The sequence below is a fragment of the Phoca vitulina genome, unplaced genomic scaffold (genome assembly GCF_004348235.1).
Source record: "Phoca vitulina isolate PV1807 unplaced genomic scaffold, GSC_HSeal_1.0 scaffold47, whole genome shotgun sequence".
NCBI lineage: Eukaryota > Metazoa > Chordata > Mammalia > Carnivora > Phocidae > Phoca > Phoca vitulina.
Window position 1 is genome coordinate 2,161,348 of NW_022589750.1, and position 14,748 is coordinate 2,176,095.

The 14,748-nt window shown below is 59.7% G+C and overlaps 1 protein-coding gene across 1 annotated transcript; it reads right to left on the minus strand.

Annotated features, from left to right (window-relative positions):
• Nucleotides 1–147: 147 nt before the first annotated feature.
• On the minus strand, nucleotides 148–5,232 carry YBX2 (Y-box binding protein 2). Its single transcript, XM_032432172.1, has 8 exons — nucleotides 4,956–5,232; nucleotides 4,276–4,339; nucleotides 2,863–2,896; nucleotides 1,921–2,010; nucleotides 1,140–1,424; nucleotides 899–999; nucleotides 496–673; nucleotides 148–198 (listed from the first exon to the last, which is right to left on the minus strand). Exons 1-8 carry the CDS (start codon nucleotides 5,230–5,232, stop codon nucleotides 148–150), a joined length of 1,080 nt encoding a protein of 359 aa, XP_032288063.1.
• Between the last annotated feature and the right edge of the window lie 9,516 nt (nucleotides 5,233–14,748).

A 14,748-nucleotide genomic window follows, 5' to 3' on the forward strand; every position in this document is an offset into this window, starting at 1 on the left:
AAAACTGGCAGACAACCTGCGTGAGAGAAAGACAGGGACAAATGGTGACCGGCGACCCCTCCTCAGGCCCCAGCGCCCCACCTCCGGGCCTGCCCCCGGGCACAGCCGCTCACCAGATGGTAGCTCTGGGGGTCCTTCGTGTTGGAGTCACTCCAGTATGGTGGTGGTGGGGTCCCCACTGTTGATGGGGGCTGAGGTCTGGCGAGAACAGGGGCAGTCATTTGAGACCCTCTTATCCTTGAGAGGCCCCAACTTTAACCTTCTTCCACCTTTTTTCTTCCCATTCCTCCCACAAGCAGGGGCTGGGGCTTCCAAGCAGAGCAGGGTGGGGGGCGGGGAAGGGCACCTGCCGGAGGTGGTGGACCCAGCAGCAGCACTCTGGGCTCCCTGGTGTGTGTGTGGGGGGCGGGGGCAGGGGCAGAGAAGGGAAGGCAAACAGGCTGGGGCCTTTTCTCTTACCCCCCTAGCCCCCCACCAAGCAGCCCAGGTCCTCACCTCCGGGGCTGTGGGCTGCCTGGGTCCGGGGGGCTGCTGCCGCCGCCGCTGGAAGTACGGGCGGTTTCGTGGGCGCTGAGGCTCAGGCCGGGACCCATCAGTGGGGCCTTGACTGGGCTTGGTCTCACCATCCCCACCTTCTGTGGTAGGCTGCTGGGGTGGCCTGGGGCGGAAAGGCCTGGGGAGACAAGTGGGGGACTTGTTCCGTCTCCCTCCCTCCCAGGGCTCCCCCAGCCCAGGGGAACCAGCCTGCTTTCCCACCCCCCTGGGCATCACTGAGCTGCCCTGCCCCCCTCGCCACTAGCCTCAGGCTCCTCTTAGCAGCCTCGCTCTTCCCCTCCCCGCTCCCCCCAGACCAATACCAGAAGGGGAGGGGAAGACGGCCCCAGAAAGGGAGTCTTACCTTCGGTACCGAGGCCGGAATCTGGGAGGGGGGACGCGCTCATCTCCCTGTTGGTCCCCCTCCAATGGGGCTGTCTCTTTGGGCTCTACCCCGTCGGTGCCCTAGGAACACACAAAGGCCTGGGGGGCGGGGAGGGACACCTGCCGCCCCGGGGCCCTTTCCGGCCCCCCTCCTCTTCCTCTGGAGACTCTGAGGTCTCCGTGCTCGCCGATGCCCCTCCCCACACGCCCAGGACCCCCACCTCTATAGGCTGCTGCTGGTTGGGGGGCCGAGGGCCTCGCACAAAGCGCCGTCGGTAGAAGAAGGGAGGTGGGCGCCGCCGCCTGGGCCTCTGCCCAGAGTCCTCGGCCCGCTCCCCTTCGCTGCCCGGTTCAGTCCCGCCCGACGGAGCCTCTGCCACCATGGGTGGTGGGGCAGCTGGACGAGGCCGCGGGATGAACCTGCGGAACCTGCGTCGATTGGGGGCATAGCGGCTGCCCTTCACCGGCGCGCCCCCCGGCCCAGTCACGTTAGCAGCTTCTGCACCCTGGGGGTGGGGGAGACGGGGAGGACAGTGAGAGCTCGCCCCAACTGCGCGCCCGACACCCCCAAACCTGCCTCCCCTTCTTCCAGCTAAATCCCCCTCTCCGGCTTCCCTGCAGCTCCTCTGGGCTGGGGTCTCCTGCCCTCCCCCTGGGGCCCGGGCCTTCGTGTGGACTCTTCCAGGAGAGGCCGCCTCTGTAACTTGCCCCTCCCGAGTAGCTACTACGGACCCTCTTGGGGTGGGGGGGGGAAGGTGGGGGAGGAGGAGGGCGGACTCAGGACACGTGGAGAACAGACTGGAAGTGCTTGATGCATGACGAAGAAACCCGGATGTTATTAAGAGGGACGTGTCTGTAGGACACCAGAGTGGCGAAGGCCACGCGTCCTCGGGAGAGCTCGGCCCCAATCCCAAGGCCCGGGCTAACTGGCCCGAGGAAGGGGGACCTCGGGAGGGCCTCCCCCCTGCAGCCGGGCCACCCCTGCCCCGCCGCAGCCCGAACCTTCTCTCCCTCCACGACATCGAACTCCACTGTCTCCCCATCTCCGACGCTGCGCAGGAACTTCCTGGGGTTGTTTCTTTTAATGGCCGTCTGGCAGGGGAAAGGCCATGAGAAAGGTGAGGGCAGCAAGCCCGGAGTCTCCCTCACCCCTGCTGGGCCCGCCACCCCATTTCGTGCGGTTCACCATCCATCATCCGTGTGGCCGGGCCGGGCCGGAGGGCGGAGCGCGGAGGCAGGCCAAGTTCAGTGGGGGAGAAGCCGAAAACCAGGCTCCTCCCAGCGCCGGTGCCCTCAGCACTGTCCGTCCCCACGACACACTCCCTCCTCCCTTTCCCCTCCGGGATTTCCCAAAGGGAGGCCAGAAGCAGGAACTCAAAGCAAAACCAAAAGCAGAGACAGTGCTAAGTTGCCGAGTGGGCCAAATGTACCGCTTCTCACCTGAGAGCCCCTCCCTCCCAGCAGTGGTTCTCAACCTGCCGCCCCCGCGCAGCACCTGGAGAGCTCCTGCCCAAGGTGGCTGGGCTCCGCCCCCAAGCCCGACTGCTTCAGCAGGTCCGGGGGGAGCGGGGAATTGGCAGGCAGGTGATGCTGCTGCCGCGGGGACCACACTTTGAGAACCACCGCACCCAAGTAGCTCTAGCCTGTGTCCTCTCTCTCAGAACACGGCCTAGGATTCGTCCTCGTGTTAACAGGTCCTGATGGGGGGAGTGAGCACACCACGGCCGGGGGGCAACAAGCCCATTTCTCCCAGACAGCGGGACACAGGTGGGACCAATGGCGGTTAATACAGGCACCTGAGGCGAGGGGGGGAGAGGGCCGTCTCCTGGTGGGCATGCCGTCGTGAGGGGAAAGGCAGGAGAAAGCCGCGTGCTGCTGAGGATTATGGCAAAGGCCTTCGAGAGAGAGGGTGGGTTCTTCCCCACCCCTCCCCCCAGCTCTTACCTGGTGAACAAAGACATCCTCCTTGGTATCATTCCTGCAGAACAGGAGGGGCTGTTAGGGGGGGCCTTGGTGACACCTCCCCAGCTGCCCATGCCCCAAAGCAGCAGGCCCGTCCTCGCCGGCCTCCCCTGGCTCCTTGCAGGGGCGGGGGGGGGGGGGAGAAATGGGGGGCCTGGGGAGTGACAAGAGCCAGAAGCTGGTATGAAGAGAAGTATGGCGAAAACCCTGAGCTTCCTAAGGGCAGAAGGGGAAGGCAAAGTCACCTTGAAGAAGCCGGGCCAGCTCTTTACCTGCTGAGGACTCACCTCTCTGCCCCAGGGGCACCTTAGAACCTGTCAGTGCTGAGCATAACTATCTCTGGCCCCCGCCCCCAACCCCTGTCATGGCTGGAAAATTCCTCTCCATGTCTTCCTTTCTATAGTCTAGAAGGAAAGAGAAAATACGGAGGGGGAAAGGAGCAGAAGGGGACAATGTGTCCAGAACCTGCTCTAAACATCCCCAAGATTTTATTCTCACCCTCAGCCCAGAGGTGAACCCCAGGGTCAGCCCCCCCATCAACATACCAAAGGACCAAGGGTGAGAAAGAAGAAAATTTTCAATCACGACTTGCCTATTACCCCAGTTTATCCTAGCACCCCACGGCGGGGAGGGGGGGGATGGATTTTCCTTCAGAACTTCCCAGGAGCCCTCAGTTTCCAGAATTAGAGAGGGATCCTTCCCTAGATCAAATGTTCTCACTTTAAAGCACTTGGATCTGCACAAAGGTCAGCCTGCTAAGAGGGAACTGGGGCCTCCCGGGAGGGCTGGGCTGGGCAGGGTGCCCGGGTTGGGGAAGGGCCCACTGGGGTAGACCTGGCTCTGCTCAGAATCCGCCTCGACAGCCCCTCCGCAGTCGCGGGAGGGCTGGGGCTGTCCAACTGAAGGAAAGCAGCAGCCTCTGCCGGGGCTGGCTTCCTTCCCCAACCCGCCCCTCCAGCCTCTGTCCCGTCAGGGTCAGGTGAGGGGATTCAAATGAGCCAGCAGCCCTCTAAGGGAGATGAGTCAGGGGAGTGCTCCTCCAGCCGCCCGAGGCCGGAAATGAGTGAGGACTCCAGCCCGGAGCCTTGAGGCGCACGGAGCAGGTACATTCTGCCCCAAAGGCAAACTAAACCACAAGGTGAGACGGACCAGCCGGGCAGCTCAGAGCCAGGTTTGCTAAGTTCCTAGATCATTAACTCTCTGCTGCCCTTGGAGATGCGCAGGAGACTTCACCTTGCCCACATTTGTGCGGCGGCTAAAGACGTTCAATCAGCGTCAGCTGGACATCGCAACCACGTGCCTCAGCAGGGGGAGGGAGGAGGTCGGGAGGGTGTCCAGTCCCACAGGCCAGTTTGGAAGACACCCCTTCCACCCCTCCCTGGGTTTCTCGGATACCTGTTGATGAATCCGTAACCATTCCGGACGTTGAACCATTTCACAGTGCCCAGGACTTGGATTGCTGCCAGGCAGAGATGCAGTGGGGTCAGTAAGATGGGGGGAAGAGATGGAGTTGGGCTCAGTTTGGAGACGCTCCAAATCCAATCTACCTCCCCTTTACCTATTAAGCATAACTTCAAGCCACCGGCTTCGCCCGGTAGCTTCAAAGCATTCTTTCTGATCCCAGGTCCACCAAATGGAAGCGCCCACACAGCGGTGCTCAGGCTTTCAAGACCCTTCCAACTCTAAGTCAGTTTGCTCCTGGGCTACAAATCCAGGCCCTTCACCTAGAACCAGGTACTCACCGGGCCCACCGAGTCCTGCCCTCCCAACGTAAGGATTCCCAGTGCACCTGCTTCCCAGGCTGACAGAAGGCTGGGACCAGGCCGAGTGTCCCGCCGCGGGGGCGTGCCCAAGCGCCCAGCGGGACCTGCCCGCCACGCCCTCCCAGCAGGGAAGGCGCGGCGGGATTTCCCACCAGGCGAGCTCACTCGGGTCAGCTGCCCCCAGCCCAGCTAGTCCTTGGAGCCTCGGGGCCCGGCCGGCCTTCGGCTTCTCGGGACCGCGTGGGCTCCGCGATGCCCCTCCCCCAGCCCGTCGACCCCGTAGAGCCGCTCCGGCACGCGCCCGCCCCTCACCCAGCACCGGCTTGTCCGCCTGACTCCGGACCGGGGGCGCGGGGGTCCCCGACGCTGCCGTCGCGGGGTTGCCAGGGGTGCGGGGACCCGGCGCCGAGGGGGTCCCGGCAGCGGGGCCCGAGGCGGCTCCGACCCCGCCGCCGCCCGCCCCGCCGCCTGCTTTCTGTGGCTCCCCCGCGGGCACCGGTACCACCACCGCTACCACCCCTGCCGCCGTCGCGGGCACCGTCGCCGCGGGGGCCGCTGTCGCCACCGCTGCCGCCTCCGCCTCGCTCATCCCGCCGGGTCCGGTACCGGCCCCCGCCGCCGCCACCTCCTCCGCCTCCTCCGCCGCCGCCACCGCCCCGGCCCCTCCCCCTGGCTCGCGAACCCGCCGCCCCGCTCGGTCCTCGCGCCCCGAGCCTCGCCCGCACGCCGGCAGCGGGCCCCGGGCCAAGGCCAATCGCAGCCCGCAGCCGCGGCGCGCGCAGGCCCCGCCTCCCGGCCACAGGCCAATCGGAGAGGAGCAGCCCCCCGGCCCGCACGCCGGCCCCGCCTCCCGGACTTCGCGCGGAGGCCGAGGCCCCTGCTCAGCGCCCCGTAAGTACACCTGGGCCCCGCCCCGCGACCGTCACATGACCGCCGCCAGCCCAGCCTATTGGCCGACGGCCCCTTTCCCCTCCCCCTCCGCCCCTCTCCACCGGCCGCGGGAAATCAAACGGGCTGGTTGCGCCCCAACCGCCACCTGGCCTCTGCGCGCAGGGCGGGGCGGGGGGGCGCAGCTCCAGGGTTGCCCCTGACGACCCGGGTGGGGGGCCGGCGCCGGCAGCCTCCGCTCGGGCTGGGGGCGGCACCGCTCCCCTCCGCCCTCGAGACGGCCGGGGCCCGCACACCGCCTCTCCCCGAGGGATGCCCCGCACGCCCCGGGCCGCGGACCCGCCCGCGCCGCACAAGGACGACTTTCGCAGCTCGCAGTTGCGCTCACTTGCTTTTGAGGTAGAATTCACGGAGCAAAATGCACAACTCCGCTTATCCGTGCGGCCAACACCCCGGCCAAGGCTGTTTTGACCTCGCCCGAGGGAGGAAGTTCCCTCGAGCCCCTTCCAGGCACTCCCAGCCTCCCCGCGGACCCCGCTGTTTCGGGGTCCCGCGCCCCGGCCGCCCCGTCCAGCTCCCGGGCCGCTCGGTCCGCCTTCTTCCTTTCCCCCAACCGTCCAGGCCCTGCGGCCTCGCGGCCTTCGCACGGGCACCTTCCTCCACCTAGAGCTCCCCTCCGTGATTCTCAGGGTGACCTCCCTAGCCCATCATCCTTCATTTTTGTCCTGGCGTGCTTGAAGAGCTGAGCGGCTCCTGCACCTGCCCCCGCCCCCGCCCCGCGAGGCTGAACTGCACGGCGGTAAGGACTTGTCGGCCTGACTGACGCCCGCAGCAGCCGCTCACTCTTTCTCGAAGAGATGCACGATCCCCATTCCGCAGATGGGAAGACTGAGGTCCCGGCGCGAGGCTTGCCCCGGATTTCAAGGGAGCCCGGGTGCTCGCCCGGAGCTGCAGTGTCCCTCCCGGACTAATGCGGCTCCAGAAGTCGCTCCTCCCGAGGGCCGCCCCCAACCCCCGACCCCGGCGGCGCGTATTTTTGGCCGGGACGCTGCGCCCCAGCCAGGCCTCGTGCCCGCACGCGCCGCGGGCCCCACGTGCGCGTCCCCAGTCCCGGGGTCCGCGCTCCAGCCGCGGCCAATCCCGGTGCCGGCGCGCCCTCTGCCGGCCGCTCCCGGAGGCGCCGGTTTCCTCGCGGTCCTGCCCCCTGCTCCCCCGCCCGCCCCACCGCTGCGGCCCTTCGCGAGGCGACGGTTCTCTCTGTCCCAGCGCCTCGGGCAGCGCGGACAGAAAAAGAGGGAAAAGTGAGCAAACAACTAAATCGCCAGGCAAGGCCGTGAAGGATGCAGAAATGACTACCCTCCCTCGGAGTGTTAAGGACCGAGGTACCTGTGTCCAGCCCCGAGCTCGAACAATGGAGAAGCGGGAGGGTAGGGCTGGGGCAAGGCAAGCGAGAGACCACGCAGGGCGGCCCCGGCAGCAGAGGGAGCATACGGAAGGGGCAGAGGGAGTTCTGGTGTGGACTGGTTAACCGCACTACGAGATGAGGCTCAGAGGAAGGGGCAGCCCTGTCTGCACTAAGGTTAAAAAGACGTCAGGAGACCCCAGGGTGAGGGCGACAGCGCGCAGGCAGGAAAGAATTCCTGCTCATACAACAGCGATGTACTCTTTATCTCCACGGGCAGGAATTAGCAGATGCCTCAGAGATCAGCAGGTGATTTCCCTGTTCAACGGAAGGGTTTGCCCGTGTGATTTTTTTGGCGATTTAAATATGTTTACAAGCCAGAGCTAACAAGGGCTCCGGCCATTCTAGCCCAAAGGCTTCCTCCTCTGCCACTCTCTTTCCGTTCGCTTCTGTCCCCTCGAGTTCACTGTCTTGCCTTGTCTTGTTCACTGTTCTTAACAAAGTAAAAGCAAACCCCCTGCCTCCTTATCTTCCTCGCCCTTTGCAGCACCATCAAAGAAACACCAGGCTTCCTGAGAGCAGTCCTTACGGTCTCTGCTTCCTTGTGTTTCTTTCCCACCCTACCAACCCAGATCTGGTCTCTCCCCTGCCACTCCACGGAGATGTCTTCGGCAACGGTCCACAAGCCCTTCCTAATTGAGTCAGTCACTGCATGAGGTTGGGTTCTCTTTCCTCTCGTCCAGACGAGTGTCCCTCTGGCGGCGTTGCCATGCCCCCAGGCCTCTCCTTCCGCGGCTTGTTCTCCTCCACCAGCCTCTGCCTTTTCTGGACTGTCTTCTCCTGCCACCTGCCTTCTGCAGGTCATTCTATTCATTATCCACCGCCCCCCCCCCCCAGTTTGGGCACCTGCCACGGTGTTCTGAAGCCTGTGTGTCCAGCCCTGAGCACCTCCCACCTCCTACCAGACTGAGCTGGCTCTCTCTAGCTGATTGCTCTAGGCTTCTGAAACCTGACCAGCCCACGTATAAACTCCTCGTCCCCCCCCCCCCCACTCCTCGCTGAGCGACATCACCACGCACCCACAAGCAATCATTCTTTGGTGCCCATCACTCACTTGTAGAAGTTTCCCTCGGCCGCCCAGGTGTAGCACAGAGGTGAAGATGCGTGGTTCAAACCGAGATACCGTCTGAATGATTTAAAAGCTGGTGCCGTCCGTGCCCCTGGATCCACATACTCCCGGCGACTCCCCACCCCAACACACACACTTTCTCGCTGCCCAAACCAGGGTTTACGTCCTGTCTCCTCTAACACCTGCTCTTTCTTAGCTGCTCCAGAGAGCCTGGAGACCTGCAGCCTTCCCCTCTGCTCCCTGTCCCCTCTTTCCGGGCTCAGCTAGCCCTGCCAGATCCTTGACCTTTCCTCCGCATCTCCTATTACTTACCACCTCCTTCGGGAAACCTCCTCCTTGTCTTGTTGTGTTTTTTTTTTTTTGGTTTTTTTTTTTAACCTCTTCAAAATAAGAGTTAATATTTAGCACTTCGCTGTGTACCACACACTGTGCTAATAGGTGCCCTCAATCATTAATTCCTCACGACAACCCTGGGAAGTGGGTACTATCATTATCCCCATTCTCCGGATAAGGAAACTGAGGTGTAGTGGGGTTAGCAACCAGCCCAAGACCACACAGCTGCGGAACAAGCCAAGCGGGGCTTCAAAAGCAGGGCGTTATCTTCGGAGTCACCAACCTCCTTCCGCTATGCCGGGACCATACTTTCCCATCCCTTCTAGTTCTTTCCTTATGTCACGCTTTTCCTTCCAAACCAAATCTCTTGAAAACCTGTCTGCATCCCCCTGGGCTCTGCTTCTTCCCTTGGCCTGGCATCCAGGAAGGACACTGACACCTGCCGTCCCACATTGTTCAGTGGACACCTTTTTGCCCTTGTGTCTCCACCTCGGTCTTTGTGGCAGTGCACCTGGAAACTGCTGTGGCTAGAGGCAGCCGCGGAGGAAGATTGCTGCCCTCCCCGTCCCCCGTGATGACAGGCAGACGTCCAAGCCCCACAAGCTGCAAGGAGCCCCTGGGGCCATCAGCTGCTGGAAGAGGAAAGCCCATCTCCTGGCTTGGGAGAGAGGACAGCCCTGCCGACATCTGGATTTCAGACTTCCCTCCTACAGAACCGTAAGCATAAATTTCTGTCTTTTTAAGCACCAGCTGGTGGTACTTTGTTATGGCGGCCCCAGGGAACCAAGAGCCAGCCCAAACCCAGAGGACTCCCCAATCTGTGCCTCCGGCCTGGGTGCCCTGAGCTCCAGACCCAGGGTGGCCGGCTGCCAGCCACCAATCCCCAGGGTCCCCTGTCTTGGGAAAGGGCTCCACCATATCCAGACCCAGAGGTATGAGCCCCACTGTCCCCACCGGTTCACGCCATCGGCAGCCCTCCCCTGCATCGCCGAGATGGCCTCCCGCCTGCTTGCCTCCCCCTCCCTCAGGATTGCCCCCTTCCAGTCCATTTTGCGAGAAGTACCTCGCCAGCAAAGTAGCCTTCCAGACATCCTATCCTACCATCCTGCTTGATTGCCACTATAGTAATTATTCGCACCTGCTATTTCCTTGCTCGTATTTTCTTGTTTGTGATGTGTAAGCTTGAGATCTTGTCTGTCTCGTTCGCTGCTCTATTCTCAGTGCCGAAAACTGTACCCAACCTCTTGCAGGTGACCGGTAAAGATTTGTAAATGAAGTAATGAAGACAGCCAGAAACATCTTTCTGAAATGCATTTTTTTTTTTTCTGGCAATACTTAGGCACCTTCAAGGATTTATTTATTTATTTGAGAGAGAGAGAGAGAGCATGAGTGGGAGAGGCAGACACAGAGGGAGAGAGAATCTCAAGCAGACTCTGCAATCAGCACAGAGCCCAACACAGGGCTTGATCTCAGGACACTGAGCTCAGGATCTGAGCTGAAACCAAGAGTCAGACACTCAACCCACTGAGCCACCCAGGTGCCACGCCCTTCAATATACACATTCCCTATGGCCGGCATTTCATCCACTGGGCACATGACCCAGAGAGGAGACAGGCATGGGAATGGGGAGGTGGGAAGTTAGAGGCAATCCGGGCATCCAGCACTGGGGGGAGGGATGGGGAAAGTGGAAGGTGTCCACCGGGGTGGCTCAGTCGGTGAAGCGTCTGCCTTCGGCTCAGGTCATGATCCCAGGGTCCTGGGATCGAGTCCCACATCGGGCTCCCTGCTCCACAGGGAGTCTGCTTCTCCCTCTGCCTACCTTCCCCCCTGCTTGTGTTCTCTGTCACTCTCTCTTTCTCTCTCAAATAAATAAAACCTTTAAAAAAAAAAAAAAGAATATCTCAGGTAGGGGCATCTGGGTGGCAGAATCGGTTCAGCGTCCAGCTCAGATCCTGATCTCAGGGTCATGGGATCAAGCCCCACGTCAGGCTCTGCGCTCAGCGCGGGGTCGGCTTGGGATTCTCTCTCTCCCTCTCCCTCTGCCCTTCCCACTCGTGCTCTTCCTCTTTCGAAAATAAATACATAAGTTAATTAATAAACATAAAAATATTTCAGGTAGTTTGCAGTAAGATGTGTATATCCATTTATCTCTTCCACAACATTTATTGAGCGCCTACTGTGCGCCAGATGCTATAAAAAGGTGCTGCGGACACAGTAGTGAATAAGACACACTAGTTCCCTGCGCTCATACAACTCACATCCTAGTGAAAGGCCCGTGACGAAATGAGTAAACAGATGCACATGATAACTACAGAGAGAAGAGCAAGCCATAAAGGAAATGCCCAGACTGATGGGATAGAGAATAAGAGGATGGAAGGGGGTGAATCTGGAATCAGGCCGTCAGGAAGGCAGAACCAGGAGGCATGTCACACTCTATGCTCTGACCTGAAGGAGGAGAAGAGGCACTTGAAACTGCTGGTGCAAAGGCCCTGAGGCAGAAAAGCCTGAGCCTATGGGAGAAAAAAGGTTTAGTGAACAAGGAGGACGGTGGGGAAAGCAAAGCCCGAGCCACCAGCGCCGTGGAATCTGGATTTTATTCCAGGAACGATAGGAATGCTTTGAGGGTTTTACAACGGGGACTGAGTCCTATGGCCTGATCTATTTTTTTTTTTTAATAAACTTTATTTTTTAAGGATTAGATTTTTGAGTGATCTGTACACCCAACATGAGGCTCGAACTCACCGCCCCGAGATCAAGCGTCGTACACTCTGCCGACTGAGCCCGCCGGGCGCCCCGTAAGATAAACTTTACTTATCAAAGTACTTTTGGGTTCACAGCAAAATTGAGTGGAAAATGCAGAGGTTTCTCATACACCCCTCCCCGCCCCACACGCACAACCTCCCCGACTCCCTCTGCTTGTAACACATCCTTGGGCGTCTCTGGGGGAAGTAAACCGGAGGCAGGGGGCTGGATTAGTGTGGGGGCAGCGGGGGATGGAGAAAAGTGGACCGCTTTGAAGTATGTTCTGGAAATGTCTGCCGGACTTGGTGATGGGCTGGATAGGGGGGCGAGGGGACGGGGATCAAGAAATCTGGGTTTTGAGCTCCAGCAAACCTGCGTGGATGGCGATGCTCCTTATTTCCCTGACAAACCCTAGAGGAGGGACCTCTCCGGGCGCTTGACGTGGGGCTTGTTTGAAACACGGGCGAGGAGAGCTCGAGCTGGTGGTTGAACATGCGTCCCCAGCCTGGGAGAAAGCCAGGGCTGTGCTCAGATGGGATTTCTAGCCCTGGGTGGGGTGAGCCATCTAGGAAGTCGAGGGTGGTTCTCTCTGTTCTCACAGGTGGGAAAGCAGGACCAGATGGGCTAAGGGACCGGGCCAAAGTTAGACACTGAGTGACCCTGGCGTGGGAAAGGCCTGACGGGGTTTGGAGAGTGCAGGGGGCCCGCAGGGGCTCTGGAGAGCAACAGTGGGGCGGGTAGGCCCCAAATCCAGGTGGAAACTTGTCCTGAACAGAGTTGGCCCTTGAATGATTGTCCAAAGCCCTTTACTGGTTTCCTCTCGGTAGACTCGATTGGTCCCATAGGACTGACGCCATGGGTGGGCCTGAGGCTTCCCGGGCATGCTCCCTGGGGCAGTGAGGGTGGAGGGACGGTTTTCTGGGCAGGCGGGTCTTTGGGGCCTTTCAGATCAAACTCTGACATCACAGCTCCATCTGGGGAGCCGAGGTAGCCCCTAAGATGGCCTGATCACATGCACGGAAGGAAGTGCTGACTTGGGGGACTTCCTCTTCCTCCGGGGGTGGAAGGAGGAGACATTGCCTCCTCTCCAAACGGGCAGGAGACTTGGGCCCCAAGCAGGGCCCCCCAATCCTCTTTCTTGTCCAAGTCCCGCCTTTGAGGCTGCTTTCCCCTTTGTGGGATTCGGATTTGGGGACTCCCACTCATCTCTGAGCTGTTCAGCCCCCTTTTCCTTCAAAGAATCGGATCCCCTATAACCACTGCGGGCTAACCTGCAGGGGAGAGGAGGCTGCCCGGGAGGGAGGAGGGCACGCGGGTCTTGGCCTGGTCCCTGGACGTCAGGACAAGGGGGCGCTGAAGCCTGCCCGCAGTACGCTCTTTAACCTCTGGCTTCAAACCCCCATCTCCCTGTTTCACCCCACCCCCCCTTCTGGATTTCCCTCCGAGCTTCTGGATGTTTCTCCTGCTTGGCACCCTCCCCCCACCCCCCATCCATCCCTTCCTTAAGCATTCAGAGCCAGCCACACGCCAAGCTCTGCGGCAGACGGACGCTGGGAGGCAAGGGCCCTAATGTCACAGCCGGCAGGGCAGACAGCCACGTGGGCTGTGGGACAAGAGCTGGGGGGGGGGCTGTGGGCCGAGCCAGATCCCCGCTCTGGCCAGGTGGCAAGAAGGTGGACAGGAGGGGCGCCTGGGTGGCTCAGATGGTTAAGCGTCTGCCTTCGGCTCAGGTCACGATCCCAGGGTCCTAGGATCGAGTCCCGCATCGGGCTCCCTGCTAGGCAGGGAGCCTGCTTCTCCCTCTGCCGCTGCCTCTCTCTATCTCTCTCTCTGACTCTCATGAATAAATAAATAAAAAACAAACAAAAAAAAAATTAAAAAAAAAAAAAAAGAAGGTGGACAGGAATGGGATTAGGATTGGGATTGAGCACCAGTGAACGGGCCTGGGACTGGAGACGTTGGAGCGGAGGCCCCCGTCTGCCCTTCGGAGCTTTCTCCTCTCAGCACGGACACCATCTGCTCCTTACCTCCCGTCTTCCATCTTGAGATACTCCTTTCCTGGGTCTGGACCAGCCCCGAAGGGTCGACACCCAGCCAACGTTTCTTTATCCCCTATACACAGAACTCCCAAACCCTCCCTCATCCTGTTGAGGGTCAGTCCTTCTCCAGGGCCCTCAGCTCTGACGTCTCCCTTGCCCAGAGGCCTGCCAGGCTGCCCAGCTGGGTTGGGCCCCGTCTGAGGCTCACTCAGCCTCGGCTGTCCCTGCCGTGGGCTGTATCACTCTGCTCTGCCGTCGCCTGGCTACCTCTGAATTCCCCGGCCTGGCCACAGGGCCCGGCACCGAGCAAGCCCTCTGCAACCACCTGGGAGGGAATGAATGATCACCAGGAACACTCTAGACTCATTTGCCCCTGGTTCCTTGAGCTTCCTTTCTCAGCGAGCAGGGTCTATATTGTCCCCAGCCCCAGTCCCTATGCACTTGGTCTGGTTTCTACGAAACTTGCTGACTCCTTTCTCTAGCACCAAGTTCCACAAGGCCTCCGGGAATGCGGGATGAGGAGGACTTTGGGGTAGGGCTTTTCCCTCCAGGCCCAGAACCAAACCTATCTCGTTCTTCCACCCCTCCACCTTCTTTTTCTTAGCTTCCAAAGAGGCAAGGTCAACATCACAAAGATCCCCTAGGCATCTTCTCAGGAGCTCCTCCTACTCTCATACCAACTACCATTCATAAACCCATCACTCACTGGGGCTAGACAAGTACTGAGCACTCAGGCCAACAGTATATATTTGTTGATTATCTGATAATCTCCCACTCCCAACTGTGGGGAAATGGCCCCGACCCCAAAGCTCAGGTAGCTGGTAATTAACAGACTCAGCACATATTCATTGCAAGAATTGATGAGTAAGTGAATTCAGTCTAAGTTTCTGTTGGGACCCCAGCGGCTGGGTGCTATGAAAGCAGGTCCCAGAGCCCCTCGCCCAAAGGGTTACCCATTTGCCCATTCTCAAGGTTCATTTGGAGCGTTCGACTTTTATGCAAGCCCTTGAGGGTAGAAGGAAGAATACAATAGTCCCTGCCCAGATCCCTTGAACACAAATAAATGCTCATTGTGAAATATTTGTACCCCCAGGGAACCCCACCTCCACCCCAACCCTTCCCTGTTTTCTTTCTATATGGGAATTCCTTCTATTCATTGACTTAATTTGCCTTCACATGCCACACAGAATCTGTTCACCATGATCTCAGATGTATCATTTAAAAGGCACAGCAAAAAGTTTGTAGGAAAATATGGTAAAACATTAATAGCAATTGCCTCTGGGTATTGGGTTTATGGTTCCTCTGTTTCTTATTTTCCAAAATGTTTTTACAGAAGAGTTCTATTTTCATAATAAAAAAAATTTTTTTTTTTTTAAGATTTTTTATTTATTTATTTGAGAGAGAGAGAATGAGAGAGAGCAAGCACATGAGAGGGGGGAGGGTCAGAGGGAGAAGCAGACTCCCTGCCGAGCAGGGAGCCCGATGCAGGACTCGATCCAGGGACTCCAGGATCATGACCTGAGCCGAAGGCAGTCACTTAACCAACTGAGCCACCCAGGCGCCCTAATTTTT

Coding starts and splice junctions, on each gene's coding strand:
- YBX2 (XM_032432172.1), bottom strand. CDS start 5,232: ATGAGCGAGGCGGAGGCGGCAGCGGTGGCGACAGCGGCCCCCGCGGCG. Junction 2,011..2,862: donor AGGATGTCTTTGTTCACCAG/GTAAGAGCTGGG, acceptor TTCCCCTGCCAG/ACGGCCATTAAAAGAAACAA. Junction 199..495: donor GGCAGCCCACAGCCCCGGAG/GTGAGGACCTGG, acceptor TGTTCTCGCCAG/ACCTCAGCCCCCATCAACAG.